The sequence below is a fragment of the Chroicocephalus ridibundus genome, chromosome 4, assembly GCF_963924245.1.
Source record: "Chroicocephalus ridibundus chromosome 4, bChrRid1.1, whole genome shotgun sequence".
NCBI lineage: Eukaryota > Metazoa > Chordata > Aves > Charadriiformes > Laridae > Chroicocephalus > Chroicocephalus ridibundus.
In genome coordinates, this window is record NC_086287.1 from 17,761,971 (window position 1) to 17,789,028 (window position 27,058).

A 27,058-nucleotide genomic window follows, 5' to 3' on the forward strand; every position below is an offset into this window, starting at 1 on the left:
AAGACTGAGATCACCACAAGTAAGCGCAGGAGACTTTCCCAGCACTGCCAATTAATCCTGTCTGAGCCAAGACAACACAGGAAAAAACCTCCAATTGAAATGCAAACAAGAGAAAAAACACATAAGGACGGAGTGGGAAGCACCTGGAAAAAAGTTATGGCAGAGGCGAGCCTGGGAACAGTGGGGGAATGAGATGATAAACATGAGTGTAGATTGGAGAGAGGAAAGGAAATCAACTTCCAGGCCTCAGGGCTTCAGAAGGAAAAAAAAAATATCTGGGAAAAAAACATTGAGGAGTACACAGTAGAAGACATCAAATCTGGCAGAAAACAGAAAGAAAAGCCTATATCCATCAAAACACCACTGCGTGTCGTAGCCTTGAATGGAAGCCACAGCTACCAAGGCTCACCAGTCCCTGATGGCGGCAAGCAACAGCAAAAAAGTGGGTTATGTGTCTGGCCCTGCAGCTGGTCTGTGGAGGGGATAATAAACTGCCATAGATTATTAAGCTGCTTTATTCATGTAGGCAATAGAAGTTTGGGAAGTTGGTAGAGGAGTCTCCAGCCCAGCTGAGACATCACATAACCATACAGTTGCATTTAATGAACCTTCTCCTTCGTTCTGTTCAATTTCTGAAAACCCGTTAAGTAACAATTTCACTGCACTCTTGTGCTTTGTTTTTTCCCCCACAGGCTTTCTCTGTCTCACTAGTGCACAGGATGGACAGCATTCAGGGAGTTGAATAGCAGGGATGAACAAAGAACACGTTGCTTCTCGGATCCTGCTTCATCCACTACAAAAGTTGTAGGTGCAACTTTGATTTTGTTTGGGGTTTTTTTTTTTTGGTTGTTTTTTCTACCCTGTTTAAGGATATACATAGCCATATTATCTTGCAAATTCTGTAAACGTCCAGTTCTTACCACAACCTTTACTGAAGAAATTTTCCTATAGTCCCTACAGCTTACCCTTGCTCCCACTGTACCCCAAGCGAGGTACATCACAGACCTTTGTAAGAACGTTACTGCGTTCTCATTACTGAAGCTATTAAATTGCATGTAATGTATTTGTGATCCAGAGTACTTCCACAACATGAGAGAACTCAGTAGCTCTTTTACCAAATCCTACTGTGTCGAGCATATTATTAAAAATAACCCCCTATCCAAACAGAAAGGCAGAATGATAAACCATCTATTAAAGGACTTTCCTTACGTAGCCAAACAATTTTATTATTCACTCATAGGCTATAAGAGTTTCTGCAGGAAAAACAAAGAACTCCAAATCTAGGCACTTCTAGACATTAACCACAATCCCCTTTGCAAAATTAAGAAGATCTTTCTTCAATAGGCAGTACTAAATTATTTCCGTGAAAAATCTACTGAGGTCTGGACAACATCACAGCAGAAAGTGACATAATAGCAGAAAAAGTCAGGTTTGTGGTGCCTGCATGTGATATGCTGTGGCACTTGCACCCAAAGAAAGACTTTGGACCTGGACATGGTATAGTCTGGGCATCCCCATACATCTCTGTCAATAGCAGGAATGCATCACCAATGCTTTCCATCTGTGATCATGCGCATTGTATCCCTCCTGTTGGCCACCGTGTATACGATCAACCTTGCGACTCTGCACTGGCTGCTTACAAGAAACACGAAAATACCAATATAATAATAAAAAAGTGGTTTATGTGCTTTGACTTCTTTTTATTTATGCATTCACAAGCTGGAAGAAAGGAGTAAAAGCCTGAACTCTGAGACTGTCCAGGTCTTGACTGGACCTGAGCAGACAGCCCACAGGCTGCCTTCCAGAAGTCGCTGTATTAGAGTATGTAGCTCAACACTGGCACAACAGCTGTAGCCCAGGGGCTGGGATTACGTGACGCTACTGCCTCAGAACAGACAAAACCGTAGCTTGATCTAGACAGACCAAGGAGTGGGGGACCTACCAAAATTAGTTAGAAAAAAAACCCTAAACCAAACCCCTTCAGCTAGAGCTTGAAGATACAAATCTCCAAAGTTCCACATTTGTGTAGATTTATCTGGATTTTTGCCCAAGAGGAGAACAGGAATAAGAAACAGATGAAGCACAAACTATATACAAGTTGAGGCAGGTCAGGGCTTCTACAATTCCTGGGGGATAGAGGGAAAGGTAGAAAGAGGTTATCAAGAATGATACTACAGGATACAAACATTTTAATGCAAATTCTGCTATATGTAGATAAAAAGCTCTTTTTTTTTTTTAATTTGGAAAAGATATATCTTTCAAACATAGCAGAAACACCATTCTGATGACGAATTATATTTTCAGTTGTATTACAATTATGGTATATATGAATTCAGAGCTGCTTCCCTGATAACATTTTATGTGCTTTATTGAGACAAGTTGTATCATCCCAGAAACCCAATTACTTGCCTCTTCCCCTTCCAGGGAATTCCTCCTAGCAAGGCACTTGCAACACAAGATCAATATAATTCATTTCCCGGGGCTGTTCTGACTAGCACAGTTTCGTAATTGGTACAGACACTAAACTTGCAACCAGAGATGTAGGTAGATACATTACTGCTGAATAAACATCACTTAAGTGCAAAGAAAAACAGGATGAATACTCAAATTGGGTCAGAATTCTCTGCTATAAATATGTATATTAAAAGTGTGTATGTGTATAAGAAACTGCTGACACAGCACTGTGGAAAGCACTGCTAGAGAGCTTTCGGTTGCTGCCAGCACTGTCATCATAAATCAGAAGGATTCTCAGGAGCAACTCTGCGGTTAACCTGCATGAGGATACTGAACAACAGCCCATTGTAGCCAGAAGAGGACTATTTGACACCACTTGGCATCACCTCACACACTTAGTGAACTAGACTTTATAACTACTTCTTGCTTAGCTTAAGCAGAGAACAAAAAATAATTAGTATTCCATAAAAATCAAAACAGGCAGCAGTCAATATCAGGAAAAACACAACACGCTCTGCCCGATGGCTAGCAGTTCTTCATCCCATGGTTTAAAACCAAATCACAGAATCACAGAATCGTAGGGTTGGAAGGGACCTCTGGAGATCATCTAGTCCAACCCCCCTGCCAGAGCAGGGTCACCCAGAGCAGGTTACACAGGAACGCGTCCAGGCAGGTTTTCAATGTCTCCAGAGTTGGAGATTCACCACTGCTCTGGGCAGCCTGTTCCAGTGCTCTGCCACCCTCAAAGTAAAGAAGTTCCTCCTCATGTTTAGGTGGAACTTCCTATGCTCAAGTTTGTGCCCATTACCTCTTGTCCTGTCCTGGGCACCACTGAAAAGAGCCTGGCCCCATCCTCCTGACACCCAGCCTTTACGTATTTATAAGTGTTGATAAGGTCCCCCCTCAGCCGTCCTTTTTCCAGACTGAAGAGACCCAAATCCTTCAGCTTTTCTTTGTAAAAGAGATGTTCCAGTCCCCTAATCTTCGTAGCCCTTTGCTGCACCCTCTCCAGCAGTTCCCTGGAGAGGGAACATCAAATACCTTTGTATCAGATGTACTTTTAGAAAACCGGTAAATTGAGAGAAAAAGAGCACAACAAATGCTTACTTCCGGAAAGGTTTCATTGCAAGACCTACCATCTATGGACATCCCTGCAAAAATCCAGCTCAGAACAGACCAACTTGTAATATGAGGAAAAGCAAGAGATTGCCAGGATCTTGCAAAGCCGTCTGGCAACTACAGCTCAGCACCACACGTTGCAGCAGCCTTGGGTTCACCCCACCTACTCTGCAGAAGCTGCCTTGAGGATGTAAAGTCTTTCTTAGCTGCCTGGAAAGGGATGTTAGTGCTACGGTTCCACGTGTCTAAAATAGCATGAAATTAATTCAGGCCTTAGCCTCACGGTTTTACCAAAACCAGGGTCCCACAAATACTCCAGAAACACTGGGGCTTTCACGAGATTGCTAAATAAACCATCATTAATTTGATGATGTTTTCTGAGTAGCAAATGATAATGGAAGAGATGTATGGCGCTCAGGTACAATGAGACGTGTACCTGAGCTCAGGTACGATGAAACATCAATAATATTTTAGAGCTACATACTGTAAATGGCAAAGTTTAGACAACTGTGCTGGTGGAGTTAACTTGCTGATATTCAAGGATGAGCTTACAGACAGAGATAAATTTGTAAACTTCTCCAAACCACGTGGAAAGATAGCCAAAATCAGATTCCTAGCAGTTTATTTTCTTCGTGGTGGAATTTATTCTGTACATTACTGCAAAGAAAGAAGGCAACAGGAAACTTACTGAAAGGCTGCAACGCACCAACAGACAAATGTGCAAACAAAACAGGCAATGCATTTCCTCACTAATCTGATGAAATCAGGAAAATGAGATTACAAAAACACAGAGCTTCACTACTGTATCTCTCCCAATGCAACTGTAAGTTGTTACTTGCATGTAGTGTTTCTAAGACCATGTTTCTTTTCTTTCTGTCTTTTATTCTGCCTGAGGCAAAGCTCCTGTACCCCGGAGTAACAGAAGAATGTGATTTAGTTAATTGTAGAGTCACACCTTCAGTTGTAGGAAGATGGGAGCAAGGTGAATCCTCTATTTGTAGGAATAACTATTTAAGACCCTTAATCCTCAGACTCAAGGTGCATCAGTGCATTTGCTCCCAAAACAACAGTACATCAAGATATTTTGCATGAGATACCATTCCCCATGTGTGTGCACGTGAACAATCAAAGCACCCAGGACTCACTGGGAAGGAAATGAAGATGTGGGTAGCCCTCACTTCTTCTGATTCCCCGAGAGCCAAGAAACTCCATAAGGATCATCAGATTTGCACGAAATTTGTTCCTGTTCAGTATTTTTTGAAGTTTTGTTTTGTTCAAGGGTGGTTATTTTTCCCCCCTGAAGTTTTTAGGAATTCTGCCTGCTCAACACTGTCTTGAGACAAGGCACTGCTGGGATCTTAAAGACCCCAAAGTGATTTCATTGTTGAAAGAGCCATTCACCCTGCAGCCTTCGTGTACCTTGCCTGGTTACCTTCTGACCGAATACAGATCTCTCTTTATACAGGAAACTTGAGACTCCGTGGCACTGTTCCAGAGGCTAAACAAAAAGAGGTTGTAAACTTTTAACCAATCTGCCTCCCTACAACTAGCTACAGAGAATAATTTTCTGAAATCAAATCTTGTCTGGAAACAGAACACACTTTTGGAAGGGTTTTAGGTCTACAGGCTACCATGAACCAAAACCAGGCTATCCTCTTCTTCTTGCCTCTGGTAAACAAGGATAACATCAGAAAGTCTTTGGCAGAAGCAGACAAATGGAACACTTCGGGAAAGCATGACCACCAGCAGTCATAGGGGATGGACAAATCCGAGGTGAAAGGGAAGATGAGAAAAAAAAGATGCAACGTACTGTTCCCCATTATGGGGAAAAGCCCTCTTCTCAGAGTGGAGAAGAAAAAATCACTGAGAAAATACAGAAACTTTTCATCACAGCAATCTCTTTCAATATTGAGTTTTAGACTACTTAATTTTAGATGTGTAGGAAATAGCTAGGGATGACCAAATAACACATGCACAAAAAGTTCTCATTCTTAATACTCCGATACTACAGTGATGGATCTCTAGCAAAAACATGCAAATAAAAACTCATTAGTCATCTCCCCCTCATCCACTTTTTTTCTTTATATTCAGCCTTGGGCGGTTTCCTGTACTTATACAGGAAAAACAAAGCATATTAGCAGGAGATACTCTTCCTCAGACTCATCCCTAATAGCACTGGTAGCATTTTCCAAATTCACACAATGACTAGAAAACAGGAACAGAAAGGTCCCTTCGTAGTTACTTTCCAGTTGAAGTTGGGTCTCCTGTTTGTACTTGGATAGAGCCTGGTACCACTATCCATGCTTATCCATTTCACACCATTATCAAAAGGTTAATTACACCATTAGCCCAGATTGCAGATCGTTTGAGAACCTTGTTGAACTCTCCTCTGTCTGTTTTCATAGAGATCAGCAAGGGCGGGTTAAGCCCTTCCGATCCTCAGTGTGAAAAGCAGCCATCTCTCCAACCGTGTGCAGGAAATACGGCGTTTTACTGCTTTCCAGAGGAAAGGTAGGGGCTGATTTTTAAGGTGATGCTGAGCACCCACAGTGCCTGCCGCCACCTCTGAAAACCAGGCTACTGGGAGATGAAATGGGGAGCAACAGAACTAGACCCTCCTCTTGTGACTTTACTTCCTTCAGCAGCACGAGCAATGGCAATCGACAGAGAATAAACTGCGTCCATTAAGACAGCTCTTCTCCAGTCAGTCAGTTCAGCTGACCACCATTACAGCACGTGCATGGATCTTCAGCTTTTTCATGAAAGGTTATCACTTATTTCTAGCTGTCCCAAGTAACCCAGTCACTGTAAGCATACCAGCAGAGGACCAAAATCATGGCAGTAAAATTCACTAACAAAACACCTGGACAGCCTTGCCAAACAAGCCTCAAAACATCCCCCACAATTATAATGTTTCTTTTTCCTTTTTTTCCCCAGTAACTCTCTTCGTTCTTAACATCTATAGCTGTTAAAGGAACATTATCAATCTAAAAGCAAAGAATGTGTTTGTTGTTGTGTTTTTCTTTAAGAAAAAAAAAAATTCTTATATATTCAGTGGAGCTTTTTGATTCTATGCCCAGATACCTACGTTACAAAATATAAGACAAAATTATAGGTGCACAGTGTGCCAAGAAAATCAACTCAGCGTGGCTTGCCCAGGCTTTTTGAAAGAAAGCATGCATACTGTGTCACTATTATGATTTAAAATAGCTGGGCCTCCAAAGCCATAACACTACTGTAGTATAGTACAAGGTGCCTTGCAGCAGCAAGCCGACCGATTAGCTTCAGGACTGCGATGAAAGCACAACTTTGATTGCTGTTCAATGTGTGTATCTCACAGCTTCATTTCGGTACAAAACAAACCTATGATGAAATGAAAGAAAGCTTAGGAGGAGGGCGGAAATAACCTGAGTCTTTTACAATAATCCTCATTATTATTTACTACAGAGTGCAGACTTCTCAGTTTCAATGGAGAGGGGGATTTTGTACAGTAAAGCAGAAGAAAATGGGGTTTTGCATTGTAAAAGGACTTCTGCTTCTTTTGAGTTTAAAACGGAGGTCAGAAAAGCTTACAGTTCCCTGAGCTCAAGGCTTGCTGGAGGTAAACAGGAGTCTGTACATACGAGCGCACACACTGTCCTGCCAGAGAGAGCCCTCTCGCCTGCTTCCAATGGGGCCTTCTACATTGCTGAGAATCAAGACAACACCAAGGAGCTTTCGGATATGTTCTGACACTTTACCAGACAATTTTTTTTTGAAACTCGAAAGGAATTTTTATTTGTTGGCACCGTTGTTTTTTTGGTGTTTGGTTGGGTTTTTTTTGGGTTTTTTTGTTTTTTTTTTTTTTTATAATGCCCTCCAGCTGCTCTGGGATGCAGGGTAGAAGCAAGGGTTAGGTTCAAGCTGCTGCGAGTTCATAGATGTCACAGGATTCAATGCAAGTCCTCACTAGCTCGGCGAGGAGACACGCTCTGGCCTCAGCTCCCTCAGCCTCATGCAAGGGAGAATTATTCAGCAGTGAGAGGAGGATATAGAAACGACAGAGGAAGGAGAGAAGATCCCTATTCCATGAGGTATTGCCCGATAATTGCCCGCTGAGCTTAGCTAATACAATTTCATCCTTAATTAAGCTTCTAATTAAACCAGTCTCTGCCCTTACCTTCATACTACCTTCAATTTGTGTTAGCTTTCTTAGATCATTTCAAAAAGATATCTAGCTGTCTCTTAAACTGATGTGTACCATATTCTTCCAGGGGCTTCCTGGATGCTTTCCTGACTAAAATTTTGGTACCGTTCCTACACTTTTTACTTATATGTTGTTAAGGAAGTCATCTAAATTACTCAAAATACTTTTATTATGAATTAATAATAGACTTGTATTAGTTTTGTACCAGAAGGAATCTCAATTTAAAATTATCTTGCCTGCTTTTTCCAAGGTTAGCAATAACTTCCTCCAGCGGAAACAGTGATCAAAACATCATACAAAATTTTTGAAATAGTACTATATATGCAGCAATTGCATTTTTCTGGACTTACATTTAACCGAATTTACCTCTAATAATTCATCTTGGTAACTGGTTCCCTTTTTTTCTTTTTCCTCACTACAATCATACTACAAAAATGGATGAATCCATACTTTTCTATGACAATTTCTAGAGTTCTTTACTGTTTTTTTTTTTATAGTACAACCAGCTCTCTACTAGTTATTTATCTAGCATAGACAATACCTTTGCTTTGATTTGTTACTGCTGTATTTGCATTGTTTTTATTTTATGTTCAAAAGCCTAGGCATCTATAATGCACAAATTTTCTGGGCTAGAATACTGTTTTGCTGTTTGGCATTGATAATATCCAAATTCCAGCACCAGCGTAAGACAGAAGAGTCCCATCTACACACACGACAAGGCTGGAGCCCAGATGAGCACCCCAGGCTTTACACAGGAGCAGAAGCCGAGAGGGGTGAAGATGCCTATTTAAGGCTACGATACAGGTCAAAGCTCTGGAGAAATACAGGGCAGCTGGATTGAAAAACGAACTTCAAATATCAAGTGGGGGCTAGACTAATTCCATTACATTTTAATGTTTCTGCCCTGCAAAGAGGCCAAAGATCCCAAAGACTTCAACTCCCTGAGCACATCTCTGCCTCTGAAGATAGAAAAATTCATTTTTCTCTACGTTTTCTGCTGCACTTATCAATTTAACTCTTATTTGCTTCATAGTTATTAATTAGCACAAGCCTCTCTCAGGAAGGGTGTGGGGAATGTACGGATGGAGAACTTCAGTGTGGAAAAATTAAGGTCAACTTTTTTTAGGGCTTTGTTTCACAAGTCCTCAAACCAGGACAGAGAGTATAATTCACTCTCCCCAAACTTGTAGCTCTTTGAGTAATAATATAAATGTAGCAATCACTGATGTAGCTAATGAATTTGCTTGTGTCCTAATTTAATTATATCTTCAGATATGCCACACAATAGAAACAAAGTTATAAAGGCTGCTGCTTTCCTCCTCTCATCTCGCAGCCCTTCCACCAGCAGTGGAAAGAAAAGATGCCAATCCTGTAAGTCATCAAAATCAGCGAAGCATTCGAAAACAACTGCTCTGCATGTGCACCGTGCTCGGTCAGGTTTTTATTACAGCAGCCATCTCAGGATGACCTGTGTTGTTCACCGATGATAAATATCAAAGGGACAGGAGAAAAAAAGGAAACAATTTCTTTGGACTTGGCACAAAAGAATATACATCAAGCTGGGCTCTCTGCATTTACCACAACTACTCATAACCAAACTACCCACTCCAACTCAATAAAAAAAAATCTCATTCTATTTCAGGTCTGGTATGATGATCCATAATAGATTTTTCACTGAAATTGTACAGCCAGTGCACAGAAAACAACATGAAGGTGACTTTGTTTGTAGGAATCACTGCCCTTTTCGTTCTCAAGTGCAGCACCATTAACTGATCCTCCTCCTCCTGCTCCCCTTTCTCTATGCAAAGGAAATTACTTTCTACTGCCTTTTTTCCTAGCTGCCATGAGATTCAGAAATTCCTCTGCACAGAGACTCAGAGGGCTCGGATTCAAAACCAGCTTTGTCAACCACCATCTTGGAGCAGCCCATTCATTGGGAATGACCCATTCATTGTGAGCATCGTGTCAACTCCGCTACAATCAAAAGCGTGCTGCAAAGATAACTAAACCAGTGCTAAAACCAGAACCAGGTGGACCTTTGCAAAGTCGCATGCCCAAGCTAATGAGCCTGCAGTGCCACCCAAAAGCTGCTAGATGGATCTCTGGGCCCTGGGCCAGAGTGCCTGCAGGGCACTGTGTCAGATGGAAGAGTATGAAGTTTGTGCTATAGCAGAAACCATTGCTCCTCTGCATCAGTGAAAAGGCACCGTGTTCCTCCCCAGTCACTTCCACTACCAAAATTTTGCTGAGGTTTATGGCAACGTCTCTGTGGGACTGATTATTTGACCTCAAAGCTTGGCCAAAACTCCCTTATGTCACATGAAGCAAACTCCGTTATTGCACGATTACGGCTCAGCCAATTTCTTTTTGAGAAGTAACAAAAATTATCCTTGCCCATTTCCTTTCTAAGGTGCTCTCCTGTAAAACTCCTCTGGTTGAAACTCTCTAGAATAACGGCTTCCTTCAGTACCCTGACAACCACAGCATGCAATCACAGACACTGGTGGCACAACGGGAAAGTTTCCAGAAAACTTCAGTTACGATGAAGCAAGGATCCCATCTCCATTCAGGCTGACATTTTGGATATATTTTACTCTTGGGGTTTTTGTTTTGACTGCCTCATTTGGCAGGATTATCATACATGATAATCAAGCCAACTCAGATGTCTTTGTTGCCAACATTAACACAACTAATACTCACATATCCAACTACCCCGGGACAGATAACCTATGACAACCGGAGACAGAGAACCGTCAAAGAATCTGCACAAAGCTCAAGTGAACAGGAGGAAAATCACACACGGATGGGGGCTCCATCAGAAAATGATAAAACCGGAAAAGGACAGCCCAGGCAGGGCGAAGAGCCGGCCTACACTTGGATTGGTAGACATGTACAAACACAGAGGTATATGTAGATGTAACTTCTATTGTCAACATATATTTTTTTTACAGGGATAATTTTAGAATATTTATAAGGCTGTACATTATTTTCAGTTTGGAAATGCAATGTATTTATTCACTCTTTTTCTATGGCTGGAGAAAGGGCAGTATTTATTAGGTGAAGTGTCTGACAAAGCCTGTAGTGCTGTTAATCACACCAGCTTCCTTGATATATTAAAGCTATTAGGACTTAACTAGATAAAGATGCGCATGTTACTAAGTGCATCACCTTCTATCTGTCTAATGGAAACCAAGTGTTGATTTAAGCGGAGTCATCTGTTTAAAAAAAGAGAGAGAAAGAAATTGAAATAAACCCAAGATTAACAGATGTCACAGAAGGGTCAATGGCGAGCAATGCTGGATCCAAGACTTTTAAAATAGAAACTTACATGAATATTTGAACTCACTTACATATTCTCTCTGCTTGTCTTTGGAAATATCACATTTAGTATCACTTGTTTAGTTTTAAATATTGCATCCATAATTATCTATACATAGGACAGTTTCTGTGTCATGTAAATACGTTCAGTCCTCTCCACCCCTAGGCTCCTGGGCTACAAAATGATATTAGTAGATTAATTTCTAGATGATTTAAAATATACTGTCTAAAATAGTCCCAGTACATTTATATTGGCTAGGCTGGTGTGGTTTATGTGTTTATATGTGCTGTTCTCAAGTACTGGATGGTTTTAGTATTAATGGGCCATGATTATGTTGAACACTGTACTGGCCAATATAACTATTCAAAACTAGAGGGGCTTTTAAACACAATAACAAAAAGGAACGCTGATTTGTGGTTAAGTCCCAGACACGGCTTAAGTTCAATTCCTGGCTGTGCCACAGATGCCACTGTGATACCTTGGGCAAGTCACTTTCTGCCCCTTAGCTGTAAAAGAGGGAAATAATATTTTCTTTTTCCCTTACTTTTCTATTTTGTGTTTAATCTGTCAGAGCAGGAGCTCTTGTGCTATGAGGAACACAATGAAGCTACCACAACAAAGGTCCATCCTAAAGGGAGGCAGCTCATCAGACTATCATGCCCATGGCACACAAGGGCAATGACATTCTGCCCAGTTGGACTGCTGGCTGATCGCTGGAGCTCACCAGGTGTAGCATCAGCTAATAGTGACAGGCTGAGGGGTAATGGTTTTAAACTGAAAGAGGGGAGATTTAGATTAGATATTAGGAAGAAATTCTTTACTGTGAGGGTGGTGAGGCACTGGAACAGGTTGCCCAGGGAAGCTGTGGATGCCCCATCCCTGGAAGTGTTCAAGACCAGGCTGGATGGGGCTTTGAGCAGCCTGGTCTAGTGGGAGGTGTCCCTGGCCACAACTGTGGGGCTGGAACTAGATAATCTTTAAGGTCCCTTCCAACCCAAACCATTCTGTGATTCTATGACTAACTGGGGATAGAAAGAGAACCTGTGACATGGGTTCACAGCCCTGCACTAACCGCTGAAAGAGTGGGATACTTTAAAGACGTGTAAAAAGTTGTCATGATCATACTTGTTCTAGATTTTTATAGAATTAATGCAAATCTTGATTTTTCTTACTGAAGATGAGATATGGTTTTGTCACAATCCCAGTGGGTAGGATGCAGGAACAGAGAAGGATCTGAGGAAACTATATTTGCCATCTTGGTTTCCTGAGCTCTAGGAGGGGCAGGTATACTTTGAACCAGGTATGCATGTTGTAATTTTTATTGACTGCCTATTTTTCTTCTTACCTTCGCTCTGACTCCCATAGCCCTAAGCAGGAGTCAAACAGCAAAGGCTCCTTCTGTTTCTCCTCCTGCAAACTAAGCAGGACAGGATCATTTCCGTTTTGCAATTTTTATCTGGGGGGGGAGGAGGTGCATATAGGGTGACAGAAGATATGGACTTTGTGCCTCTGTAAGAAAGGGAATATAGCTTCCTCTGCTCTGAATCTTTTCCAAGAGCTGAATAGATTCCAACCTGAAAAGACTCCAGCCTGAGTGGAGACCTTTCAAGCTCCATGCACTTTTCCTCCCTGATACTCAACTGCAAATGAAAATGAAATATTTTCATTCCAGCAAGATCCCTCTAAACAGATCTTTGACAAGGAATAATTTAAACTTTGATGAATCAAACTTCAGTAAAGGTTCACCCTAGAGCACGAAAACCAAAATTTTCCATTTATGTTAGGATGTTTTTGGTTGCTCATCTGCAAATCACACACACACAAAATCCAATGAAGAGATGACCTTATGGTCATTTCTATTCCTTTAACCTATAAGAAAGAGAAATAAAAGTCTTCTGTGTAGCATGCTGCACACATGTGTTGTTCACTTAAATCCCTTTTCTCTGATCTGCTCTACAGAGTATTTAGTCCATACAACTGTTCCACATTCTCTGTCGGCATATTCACCACGCATTTCCATTCCACATCACATGTACACAGCCTATGCACAAGAATGATGGGGGCTACGTTTCCAATCTTGTTTGGGTTTATCTTTGAATGCCAGACAAAACAGACTTTATGTGGTTTAATAAAAGATCAAGTCATCTCAATTTGGAGACCTTACATCCACTTGCATGCCTACTCAAATATAAATACAAAAAGCTGATTCCCCCAACAGCAACTAATCTGAAGACTGTTTAAAAGATTTTCAACTGGTAATGCATTATTTCATTCCTCCATTTTGCCCACCGAATTCCTAGATTTTGTAGGATATAGTGCATGTTACCTAAAATTCCTCTGGGATTTCTGCTCTTAATAAGCAAGTAGACAGCTATGCAGATCACAAGCACACAGCTGTTGCCAGCATTAGGAATTCTTATGGGGGAAGACATCAATGAGATTAAAAATAAATAAATAAATAAATAAAAAACCCACTCTGTGTTTGTAAAGTTCTACACTCTATCTTCAGCATCATGCTTCCCAACTACTGTCTGCATCCAGAAGTGATAGAAATTTGGGGTAAAATCTGTAGCGACTCAATCACGAAGTCTTTAGGAGTATTTCACTTTTGCCTTTTTACTTTTCAGAAAATATGCAGAGGAGCATCATAGATGACTGCATGCAACTGAACGAGCAGAGCTTAATTAGTCATCGCTTTTGAATACTAGCACAGCAACTGTGTGCGAGCTTGAACTACCTTCAGTCACTCTTCTCTAGAATAAAGATAATATTTTGTCTTGCTTAACTTTATTTTAGAGCACTGCGGAAGTGTATACTCTTAATTTCTGCAAATAAGCCAATGAACTGCAGTATCCTCACCATGTGTGACTATTCATATTCAATGCTAGGTTTATCTTTTTGATATAATCACATTTCCTCTGATCCAAGAGCTGACATTTCAGAAACAGACCTCAAAACACCATCATAGCTTGTAACACTGCTTGGTAGGCCAGGCCTGCGACTATATCTAAGCTACTGCACTTTGATAATATCCTCCAGGTTATAGATAGTACTTAACTCTGTGTATATTAAACAATTTCAAAACTGTGCAAAAATTGATTGTTTTTCATTTATGCTGCGGTAGGATCTAATGATATAATCAGTGCTAACAAATGGATGCAAGAGAAGGCTCTTCCAAAGACCTTACAGTCTTCAAGTTATGAGGCTGCAAAAACTCACATGAATGCCCTCTAGCCTGGCACAGGGGTCTGCTTATGCAGCCTTCATAAACAGATCACGTCTAAGACACTGTACAGCAACGTTCAGCTGCGTCGGGCTGTATTGGGTGACCAAATCCAGTAGCCATCAGTTGTGTACAACAGCCTAGCATAAAAAAGGGCTATATTGAACAGGAGTAAAGTTTATCTGCCCCAGTCAATTTTCTTTCTGGTGCAAGGCTTGTAGCAGTCTTAAAAAAAGAATATAAGAAAGTACAGAGACATAAATGACGCTTTTCCTTTTCTTACCAACTTATCCATGACTACTGTTTAAAGTACTTGCTCAACTGGACTTTACATACAGACATCCTGTTTGATACGCCTCAAGCGAGCCCTTCTCCATGAATTTGCCTCATCTCTCTCTCAGTTTCTTTCTATTCTGGCTACCAAAGCTTCTGGCAGCAGTGAATCCTACAAATAATTATTTTTTGTTTTCATTTTTACCATGTATGCGTGATAATTTTATTTTACTGTAGCTGGCGCAATGGGAAGCATAGGATACTGGAAATGGAAATCTGCAGTTTTTCCTTGTTTACCTACTGAAATACTATCAGATATTGGTGAGAGAAAAGCTATTAAAATTTTAAGGCTGCCTAATGACTTAGATTGATGGAGGATGTGCTTAGTTGTAGTCCAATTTATAGAAAATGGGTATCCTCCATCACAAAGTTCAGCATCGAAATTGCTTCCGTATGCTTGTACTTCAGCATCTGGAAAAAGACTAAGGATTAAATTAATAGGGATACTTAATCTTCCATATGCCTCTTAATATTCTTCCACATCCCCCAGGTTATTACTTCTGCATTATTGCAAGAACTACATATAAGATGAGTAACTGCTTGGCGGTGGTTCTTTTGATTTTTATTGATTTTGCGTATCTTTTAAAATTTCCATCCAAACCCACAGTTTTTAGTTCTATTTCTAGGTGTCAGGAAGGCAAATCCTCACACAGCTATTCCAGAAGCTGCCAACATTCAATACCTGAACTACCCAGTGCATGTTCAGCCTGCAAAGTGCTGCAGATTTCAATGCCAGACACTCTCCAAAGCCATCTCTTCCAATAGATGACTCACGGCTCTAACCATGGTTTCCTGAGCAGAAAGTCAGATGGTTGGTTGTCAGTCTGTTACCATCAGTTTTTCAGCGTCATTAATCAATTAAAAATAAAGCCAAAATGTCTCTGTCCGTTGCATACTGATGTGCAAGGCGGTCATTGCCAGTCAAGGCCTTTTTTGAAGTTTGTGCTAATTGCTACGTTACAGCAGGAAGCACAGTAACTGTTCCCACAGGCTACAGAATGCCATAAAAAAGACAAAAGACCCCATCAAAAATAGACAAACCCCTCCTATTTTAGATCATGCAGGTATTTCACATAAAATTGGAAGACTGGCCACACAGGAAGAATTCTTCTAGGTGAACAAGCTGTCAACATGAAACCTGGTATTTGTGAACCCAGGAAGAGGTAAGTAAGGTAATACTTTTCTAAGTAAAATGTTAAACTACCTAATGTATTGAGCTACCTTATGTTTTGATTAAAAGGCCTCCTTTGCAGCCTGGCAGGTCAAAGGAAAGACTCCCACCACCCTTAACAGGCTCTGGAGCGTGTCTTAAACCCTTCTGCACTGGATAGGCCGGGAGTTCATTGTTACAAATAGCATGGTTACCATTTACCTTGTGATACAATAAAATAGCAAATTTATTAACATTACAGTGAAATTCCTCTGCAATCTATAATCAAATTCATATATTTTTTGAGGAAATCAACAAGAGAAGTAAGTTAGATATGAAACCCTTTGCAACAGGGAGCTATTAGTTGATTAGAAAGCAAGAGCAGGAAAGGGCAAGAGTAAAATCAGAAACTGGACCTAGACTTATCAATGGTCATTCTTGTTCATCTGGACTGTGTTTAACAGCGTTCCAGCCAAACTGGCTTCTAATACATGTATGAATAGAATCAGTGCTCTGGTGAAACAATTACAGAAAAATATTTAGCCAGAAGGGGGTTGGATTACATGACCTTTAAAGGTCCCTTCCAACCCAACACATTCTATGAGTCTAAGAAAATGTCATACCATGTATATAAATTTTGTAACATACAGGTCTCCACCACTTTTTGAAAGCCTCCTCAAATAAAGCCTTTGCGCTTATTTCTCTGTAAAAGTTGCATACTCAGCACTCTCAGGGAAAAATATATCATATATCATATCCTTACAGTTTTACTGGACATGGGATCTATACATTTAACAATCAATTAAAGACACTGTAGATGGAGGACAAAAAACCAAACTGCCATAACCAGAACTCAAAAGAACCGTGCAAAGAAGAGAACTTCCTTCCAGTTTTGGTTTCCAAGATCAGTTCAGATTTCCAGTAGGCAACTCAAGCAGCACGGTGGCATCTATTCTAGGGTAGATGCTTTCACATGACAGATTTGTTTTCAATTGATTTAAAAAGTCGTGCAATCTGCTTTTAAAGTAAATCTGAAAAAGTGAAATGATTCTCTGTTCAGTGCTGCACCGATGTTTGAATTTCTGCATCTTGCTCTTTGCGCTAGTAGCAGTCAGAAGACAGGGGTTCCCATTTTCAGCTGTAAGCATGCAAAATGTGCATATGCTTGGAAGGAATATCGTCGTGCAGAACTGTTGGGTTCACGTTAAAAGGTGTCCCATGCTTCACTGCTACATACCTTCTGTACAAATAGAAATCTCCATTCAAATCTCTACAACTTAAAACATAACTGTAGATAGCATGACTTCTAATGTTCCATGTGACTGAAAAAGACTATTATAAGATTTTAGTTGTGACCTTGGCAATACTGATATTAATACTGTACTTACTGTCAGGTACAGGAATAGTTCTGATTATACAGAAGGGACAGCCAGAAAATTCCTTTGGATTGACGTAACTATTCTTAAAAGGCAAATTTTAAAGCGTCCAAATCATTGCAGAAATCCTATTTTTAAAAAAACATCACAGAGAATAGAGCATGATGTTTGCTGCTCAGAGTGGTTTTTAAATTTTTTTGGTAAACCTGCATTCTCTTACCCTGCTCTGGGGGGTCCACAGGCAGGACCTACCGACATCGGGGGGAGTCTGGTTTGTAGGCACGACAGACTGTTGAGAGTCCGGAGACCACCAGTTTTAGCCCTCACTGTATATTCCAGATGAGTTTGTGCCGTGCCCGTATTTAAGACTGAATTATCTTAGGGCAGCCAAGCAACAAGCCCAGCTGATTACCTGAAAGTGCAAGCTGCGCCTGCTGTATCTAAATCAATGGTCAGCAAAAGGTTGAGAAAGAAGAGATTAATTTATTCTAAAAAGCCAGCATTACAGTCATTTATACCCAAGCTAAAATTAAAGCAGCGAAAAGAAAAGAGGAGACGGAGGACACAGAAGTTTTTGAGCGCGCTGTGGGCTTGCTCCTGGCTGGAGCTGCTGGGCACACCCAGCATTAAACCACTGGCACGCAGAGCTCTCTGCGTGAGGATTACTGGCGCTGAGCACACACAGCTGTGCCTATCTGGGAAAATTGGGTTTGATTTTGATTTTGGTAGCAAGCCAGCAGCGGCCAGGTTTCTTGCGGGGAGGCTGAATAGTCATCCACAGATGTTTCAGGATAAGGAGAGAGAAGGCTGGTCGCTGCAAACAAAAAACTGTTTTGCTGCTGTAATCCTGCTCAACAACATTCTCTGAGGGACCGGACCGGTGTATCTACGTGCATACAGTTGGACCATTGCTACTTAACGGGGTTGACGAGCTCAGTCCGGGCACTGGGCTACCGCAGCTCTGTGCCTTTGGACCAAAGCTGGCTGGTCTCCCCACAGGCCGGGCGGTGGGCACGGTGGGGGCTGCAACTGCTGGCCCTCAGCCATGGCAATCCACCTTGAGAAGAACACAGCATTGGCTACCCTCAGCTTTATAAGCAACAGAGAACAACGGCGAAGTCAAAATCTGCCATGATAACGTATTGGATTGTGATTTCTTCTCACGAAGGCCTATCAGGTTGTGCAGTTTCTGGTTACATTTACAAAGCCACCTTTTCAGTTGCTTGCCAAAATGACAAAATTCTACGGGAAGGAATTTGCAGGAAGGTTCCTGCAAGCGTGATTCCTCCCCTTGGCTTTTGCATGTTAGGAAACAATCTTTGTTACATTATCACAAACTGTATATATTACAAGGTCAAAGTTTCACTCAGTGCACAAGATGAACGGACTCTACAGGACTCTCCCTCACATGAACACGTTCCTAATTTAAAAGAAGAAAACATGATTTTTTGCTGACTTCAATACTTGGAAATTCGGATTTGTGCCATGAAGTACCATAATTCTTGCTAGCACACTGCTGTTTGACTCTAAGCATTTTATTTTTAAAATGTCCCTTTCACATGCCATGCCCTCTGTACCGCCAGCCACATGTATGCCTCCAGAGCACGTTTGCTTGTGCCACAAGTACAAAAGCTTTGCAAGAGAGACACGATGTCCCAGAATGTCCCATGATTAAATACTTTTGAAGACAGAATTATCTGTATTTGTAAATGCTTCTCGAGTTAAAATCCACCTCCACAAAAGCCTATAGGAATATACATAAAATTGGGTTCTGCCTCTGTGAAGCAGCAGATCCTGGTCTGACAGCAGACAGTCACAAGCATTAAGCACCCAAAAGTTTAAAAAAACAAAAGCTCAGGGTTTCTTCCCTTCCTGCTTTAACACAGACTTTCTGTATACCAGCCTTCTGCTGCAAGGAGCATACTGTCATTGAGAAAGATCTATTAGAAGAACTCAGCTTATTTCTGCGGCATGGGAAGTACCATGTCATTTTTTGCTGTGGCAGGAGTGTCCACATATTTTCAGAAGGCTACAGCTCATTTTAAAATGACTTAAAGGAGATTTTTCAAATGCGCAAAAGGTGGTTAGATGCTAACACTAGCCTGCACCCCTGAAAATCTCTCCTTCAGAAGTCAAAAATTAAAAACTAATTCACAAACCAAACGGGATGTAACTGTTTAAAATATGTAGTCACCTTAAAAACCAGGTTGACATAGGTAACCTTTATATATTGCTCAGCTCGGGAAGGATTTAATTGTATGCTGAAAGCATACCATGTCCTTTACGGGAAAGAGAAGGCCAATATCAGAGAGCAAAAATACCAAAAAAATAGCTTTGGCCACCATCTGCAGCTGCGGCAAAAATGTGATCTCAGCGTTGCCGGTGTGTTGTCATGTATGCCACTGTTTGCAGAGTCCAACCGAAATTCTCTATTTTTAGCCTTTCAGCTACTTTCAGATAAAATTCCTGCAGATAGGAGTAGCTGTATAGGGCAGATAACATACAACTCTGAAACCACAGATGACCTCATGCAATTGCAAAGAAAGAAGGGTCTGTTACTTAAAACAAGGCTAAAATTTAACCCAGCTATACTAAAATTAAACAGGGAGTGTTTTACAGTCCCATTACAAGACATAAAACAACAGTCACTATAAATTCACAGTGTACTTATTTGTAAGGATGTAAAAAGAGTAATTAATAACCCCCAAACAGCTTATCTCTGAGCCAGTACAACACCACAGCTTTCCCAGGCTCGTCGGAGATTTCACAAATAGCACTGAGAAGCTATTTTCGCTGTCATTTGAGAATTATTTGTCCAAACTGAAAAGTTATTGCTCTTTGTCACAAGTCACAAGGCGTTTTTTAGCGTTCCACCCTTTAAGTTGACATTACGGAGAGAAAATAAATACATGTAATCCAAACTTTCTGGAAAGGGCTTCCATGTGTAAGAACAGTCACCAACCACCCATCCGAGGGAGCACTGCACAGTGATTCTCCTTCCTGCAAAATGCACTGTACCTTCCTGTTTTCTACTTCACCCTTTCTGTGTGTCGCCTTTACACCAAAAGGCACCTGTGACCTTTAAAATGCCATTTATTTCCAATAGATTGAGTCCAGTTCTGAGTACTACCATTCAAGTTTATCTTCAGTATTTAAGGAGAAGTGTGTAAAGGAATGGATACGTCACAAGTGAATCAATACAGATCAGGGTGCTCAGTTCGCATCCTTTGGGATGCGTCGCTCACACCTCTTTTGCTTTACAGAATATTGGCCGGATATTTCTTCAGAACAAATCCTTCATGAGGTTATCACATACACTCGATGGCTCTTTCCCTCAAGAAAAATTTTCAGTCCTTAATGAACAGTCCACTTGAATGAACAGTTTAGATACATGAATGAAATAATCCCAAGGTAAAGAAATTCTTTCACCCCCTCACCAAATCGCTGTAAGGGATCAGTAAAGGATGCAAACCATTTCTCTTAACTCTCCCTTTCTTTCCTTAATACCAACACGGGCAAACCTATATTTTTTAACAACGACATAGCCTCTAGCTGTCATCTAATTTTGCAAGCAAAGCCAGCATTGAAATAAAGGGTTACAAAGCACTTAACTGTTAATTTGAGATTATAGAACAAGTCTGATTTTTTCTGGCTTCACGTCACTTGAAAGGAGAAACTCCATTTGTCATAAGGAATGAAAGCCAGGACAGAACAACGTTTGCTATTGCTCTCTCTAAGGAATTGTAGGTGGAGTTATATAAACAACAGAGCAACGATCAAAGGGAAATCTTAGGGACCATAATATACCAAGGAATTAAAGGAACAGAGCCTTTTATCTATTGTGGAGGAAGGAAGTAGAGCATTGAGACATGTGTAATATATAGAATTAAAAATCAAAAACCCAAGCAAGTCCCAAAAGAGACCGAAATCAATTAAAGTCTGGTTTTCTTCTTATTCTGTTAAAATGACAAGAAAGAACCAAAACCACAATCTCCCACAAAAACTATGCTCCATCACCTGGAAAAGCCAGGCATTCAACTCTATTTTAAGCTGAATTTTCCCCCACGCCCTATGAAACAAGCACTGTTCGATCGCAGACCACGTCCTCGTTCACTGCCAGTCTAACTGAGGCTTACCTTGTCCTCCACTCTGTTCAGCCTGGCACCAATCGTGTTATTCCCCCGATCTTTGCTTTTTTCTGTGGAACAAGAAACATTTTCAAATTAATATATGGTGGTATAACAAAATAGCAGCAAGCCACAACAGGGTGTGTTTAACTAGCCCACCAACGCAGTGTAACTGAACACCTTTGCAGGCTGGTCCTTCTATTCCTTAAAAGCACCTTTTTGTTTCTTTTTATAGCATTAGCCCACGCCATGGCTTTTAATAGCCCTTAAGTTTAAGGCACTTTCAACCTTAATGTTATGTTTTAACCTGGGAGTACAAAACTTCTCCCAATTTAGTTAATGTTTTAATTGCCATTTAAAAAGAATCTGCCATTACACAAAAGACTCTACAGCAAACTTGAACAATGCATTTGATAACATTTTATCTTCTTTCCCCTGTAAACTGTGTAGAAACCTGAGTTTGAAAATGACATTAACAGAGAGTTTTGGCCAGACTTGTCGCAAACAAACTTTGTGCTCCTTCCCCAGTCTCTTTTCAAAGATATCAAAGCTCAATGTGAATATTACTGATTTCACGGGAACTCTCTAATCATAGCACGTATTGTATTCGAAATATGGTGAGCCTCAGAGACAACAGAGCCAACATTTTGAAAACTTCAGTGAAAGTAGGTGCTTTGAATATCTAAATAAGAACAATCCTATTTTAAAGGTGTTGATGACTAGATATTATTGTGGATGCCTAAACTTCAGAGCACAACTGGTTGGCACTGTTCAAAAATTTGGAAACAAAAGTGTTTTCCGTTAATTATATCTTCATCAGAGTAACTTTAGACACATCCTTCATGTTAACTTACCCGAGACGGAGATAAAAAGAGATGGCTTCCCTATGGATTGGTCCAACCTATAAACCAAAAAGCATGATTTTTAGTTTTTATCTTCACTTCCTGTAGCTGGAGCGGGGAGATCTCTTCACAAACAAGCAAAGTGAAGTTAAAATAGTTCTGGTTTGCACTGTAAGTAAGTGAAGCAGTTGCTTTGGGCTAAGAATAGCTTGAAATTAAACAAAGAATAACAAAATGGGACTTAGATTGGTCTTTAGCTTCTTTACCCACTGTAAAGTTTTACCATGCCCCTCGCTTTTCCATGCGAACAGAGTTGTTTCCTCTTTTCCTTGTTCTTCTGCAGCTTACTTGTTGCTTCTATCTGTCGTCTCTTAGTTTGCTCTGAAGTGCAATTCTCCCAGAGCAGGTGACAGTATTTCACTCTGAATGTATAGTACAGCCCCTAACATATAGGGATTGCAGTGTATAGTCCAAGTTAGCAGAGACTGAGGCAATACATGTAAGTATAATGAAAACTGTAAGTCCTGATCATCAGATTTTAGCTCTTTGCCTGTTCCTTCCTGCGTGAAAAGAAAACTTTACTTGAATGCCTTTTTATACTCCATAACTTTGCACAGTCCTACCAACATGGCACCTGTAACCCTGTCAGGTTTTGATCCCCAGACCCTATCACTGATTTATTTACAAACATCCCTCTGCTGGTGTTTACAGATACAGACACTGAACTTTATTGACGTACCTCCGCTGTAATTCCTTGATTCGCACCATCAGGTTGAGGTGGCCCTGCGAATACTGCTCAATAACATCTCGGACATCATAGGGCTTTCTAGCTTGCTGTAAAATAAAAAAACCAAACATGCCTTTAAGCCACAAGGATGTAGGAATGGTCTGTGGTAATGCAGTAAGTTTTTTTTAACCCCTTTTAATACTGTGTAAACATTTGAGATACTTCATTGTTGCCAGGATCACACATTTTTTGTGGAATAATTACAACAGTTCTGATTTCATCCACATTTTCGTCACTGCAGGACTGCATGCCTTTCAAACGATTATCCACTGAACTTGAGGCCAAAAGAACTTGGGGCCAAAAAAGGTATATCTGGCATTTTGCTCAGAAGTTTGTGGTCACTCTAATTTCTTCTGGAAATAAGGTTCATACTTCTCAGCCACCGAACAGTAAAGAGGTCTTTCACATGCACAAGCCCTTATTCTCAGTCAGCAGCAAGACAGCTGGACTTCTCAGTTCAGCTCTTGCCACGGGAAGGTTAAAGCAGAGTCCTGGTTGAAAGTGCATGACTGATTTCCTATTCCAGAAAGAGTGGCTGAGCTTTCAAATCTACTGGGAAATACTAGGAAAACACTGATGCAAGGAATGACCAGGAAGAAAGCCCCGTGTCCGTAATTTGCACTTCATACATGGGAGCTATTAGCAATAAAACCGCTTTTGTGTAGTATTAAAGATAAAGACCATAATTTTAACCAATGAACACCAAGACTAACTAGAAAGCAAGTGAATTAACTTGTCGAAGTGCAGGGAAAAATTAAAAATATCTTAATCCTACATCCAGAAACTAGAGTCCAATCAGGGCCAGAGCTACATATAAGAAGCAGAAATGATGCTCTAAAACAGCAGAGAAGAGGAGTAGGGTGTAAACTTCACACATTAGACTGAACAGTAACACCTGAACTTACGATTTGGTAGAAAACTTTTTCTAAAAGATGTTAATCAAATCAGTCAAACAATAAATGATATGCCAGCAGGTTGAGGGAGGTGATTCTGCCCCCCTAATCCACTCTGGTGGGATCCCACCTAGAGTACTGTGTCCAGCTCTGGAGCCTTCAGCAACAGGAATGACATGGACCTGTTGGAGCTGGTCCAGAGGAGGGCCACAGAGATGATCAGAGGGGATGGAGCACGTCTCCTGTGAGGACAGGCTGAGAGAGTTGGGGTTGTTCAGCCTGGAGAAGAGAAGGCTCTGGGGAGACCTTATTGTGGCCTTCAGTAATTAAAGGCGACTTATAAGAAAGATGGGTACAGACTTCTTAGCAGGGCCTGCAGCAACAGGACAAGGAGTAATGATTTTAAATTAAAAGATGGTAGATTCAGACTAGATATAAGGAAGAAATGTTTTACGATGAGGGTGGCGAAACATTGGACCAGGTTGCTCAGAGAGGTGGTATATGCCCCATCTCTGGAGACGTTCAAGGTCAGGTTGGACGGAGATCTGACCAACCTGCTCTAGTTGAAGATGTCCCTGCTCATTGCAGGGGGGTTGGACTAGATGACCTTTAAAGGTCCCTTCCAACCCAAACTATTCTCTGATTCTGTATTTCTGACTAATTCATTATGCTGTCTATAGATATTCTGTAGATAATTTTCACGGTTTAGTGAAAAACTTGGGAACGGATTACCATATAATATAAATTACCATAAATATAAATAATATAAAGGAGAAGATGTAACTGTATTACAACTTCTCCTTTCTTGCATCTTTTGAGAACAAGGAAAAGTTTACAGTGGTAGCTTCTAACATATCAGAATTCGTATCCCATTTGAGGTCTCAGAAATATTTTGTCATCTGTACTTCAAAAGCTGGGGATGTCTCTATGCTGCTTAACCTTATTTCACACGTTGCAGGTTTTCCCCAATTCCATGCCACAGATACCTTCTTCTTTAAGCCCAGGGAAAGCAGGATACAAGATAAAAATCATACTGTGACACCTTCATGCCCTGCCTGAAAAGTAGCTCACACGTTTCAGGAATCATTACTTTAATAATATCACGTCATCAAACAAATTATATTTCAGTCTGCCAGATTCCCCACCGCCAACTGCAAACCTCGGCTGAATGTGAGATACTCTCTAGTGGAAGACTAAACAGGATTGGGAATTGCTTCAGTTTAACCAAAGAGCACACAGAATTCCCAAGAAGCCCAACTGCTTACACACATATAAATCATAACTAACATCCACAAAGAAAGAAATATGATTCAATGGTGGCATAGGCCCATAAGTCTTTCCATGGACTAGTACTGCAGGCATGATGATACAAAAAGAAAAAGAATTCTTGGATTATTTTTGCACTATAAATAAGCAAGAGAGAAATCTGCAAAATCAGCTTGGAAACACAGGTTCAGGAAAGCAGTAAGAATAAAGCAGAGCTTTCTGCTGCCATCCTCGTACTCTGAAGCAGGTGTCTGACAATAGAAAGAGTAGGTACGTCCCTGCCTGTTTCTTATTTACTGGGCTGTTTCTTTCTCTTCAAAACAAGAGCTGAAAACCTGGAGTAAATAGAATTTATGAATGAAGCCTAATTCCCGAGTACGATGGGGTATTTAATAGTCACTACTGATTATTCTGTAATTGCTTCACATTGAAAGCTGATCTTTTAAAGAGAAAATACTCTTGATACTGATGACACGTTAGTTTTGTAAAAGGAAAAAAAGCCCTGCATCACGTAATGGGTGAGTACTGAAGAAGCAAAAGTAGGAGTCAGGCCCACAGCTTCCCTTAACTTCTCTTTTTTGCTTTCGTCCCTCTGCTAATTAACCAATACTCATGGCAAAAATCTTCTTAAATGAGTTAAAATTTCCCTCATCATATATGAAAATTTGCAAAAGTTAGCACAAAAGCTAACAGCAAGTATTAAAAGTGCACCACTGGCCATTGCTGTTCCCCTGTAACTGCGTGCACAGGGAGGCAGACCCGGGAAAGGGAGAGAGGAATCCGTGCAAGGGGAATTTCTGGGAAATGTAACCAAATAACAGTCAAATAAAATGGGTAGAACATCCTTTGAAGCACAGGACGCTCTGAACTGCATTGTTTGGTACAGCCCAGTATGGTGATTAGAAAAGATTACACACACAATTCATGATTCATACCATGACAAATGAATCACATAAAATGATGAATTATAAGACTATAAATGCAAGATTTTTCCAGTGGAATTGTAACAACCCAGGCAACAGTTACTCATGTCGTCAGTGGAACTGCAACCTGTATTTTTAGTTTATGCTATGTATAGAATATTTGCCGTGGTGAAAAACATAACACAAGTTAAAAACGTATTTTAGAAGGAAACTGATTTACTCAAAAGGAAAAATTTACATGGAAAGAGAAAAAAAAGATTTCAAAATGACAATGGGAAATGAGATCAAATCTCTGGTCTCTGGATCCGTGATGGATACTACAGTCGTATCCACGTACATAAGTCTTAAGACATTTAGAAACTTTCCTAACTGGAAGACAAAGGATATTTACTCATGAATCCAGCTAATGGAATAACCGAGTATGGTGATTTTCTTTCTGAAATTCAGTTTTAAGGTTAGACTGTGCCAAAGACACCTGCTTTATAACTAATAAATGAAATTCATTTTTGGTAGGTGAGGTGAACGAAGCCTAGAAAACCATTAGTTTCTAAGTACTGTTTTCCCTGTAATCTACAGAATGCTTCGTTAACCATGAGCCGTTCACCTTAACTGACGCACAGGGCTTGCATTGACTGCTACTAGAATATGATCTTTCCTACACAATTTGAAACAGTCCTATAGATTTTACGAGAGCATAAACACATCCATAAAAAAAGGTATTAATTCTTTATAATAATATGCTGGGTTCTTACATGGACATCGTCATATGGACTATATTCAAACCTGGACTTTAAAATAGAGCATAATTTTCTGTCTTAATCCTACATCCTTCTTTTAAAGAGGAAATGATGGGCAAGTGCGATGCTTCACAAAGAGTTGCTTTTCATGTCCTTTGAAATGTCTCCGTTTCCCTGTTTAGCTTATCTTTATTTATTTTATTTTATTTTTTTTAAACAGGAAGGCTCTTCTTTCTGACTTTTGTCCTTGTGGTGCCATCAGGCCCTATTATAAATTGAGCTCTTAAAAAAAAATAAAAAAATGTATCTCGGCAGATTTAGGC

General features: G+C 40.5%; 1 protein-coding gene across 3 annotated transcripts in view; it reads right to left on the minus strand.

Moving 5' to 3' along the window:
• The window catches only part of KCNQ1 (potassium voltage-gated channel subfamily Q member 1), a 363,240-nt gene that overhangs the window by 88,338 nt on the left and 247,844 nt on the right, over positions 1–27,058 (minus strand). For all 3 annotated transcript variants that reach the window (XM_063333844.1, XM_063333843.1, XM_063333842.1), the window contains 3 exons: positions 22,869–22,963; positions 22,142–22,188; positions 21,297–21,358 (listed from right to left, as the gene is read on the minus strand). In XM_063333844.1, the coding sequence (XP_063189914.1) occupies positions 21,297–21,358; positions 22,142–22,188; positions 22,869–22,963 (204 nt within the window). The remainder of the gene's footprint in view (positions 1–21,296; positions 21,359–22,141; positions 22,189–22,868; positions 22,964–27,058) is intronic.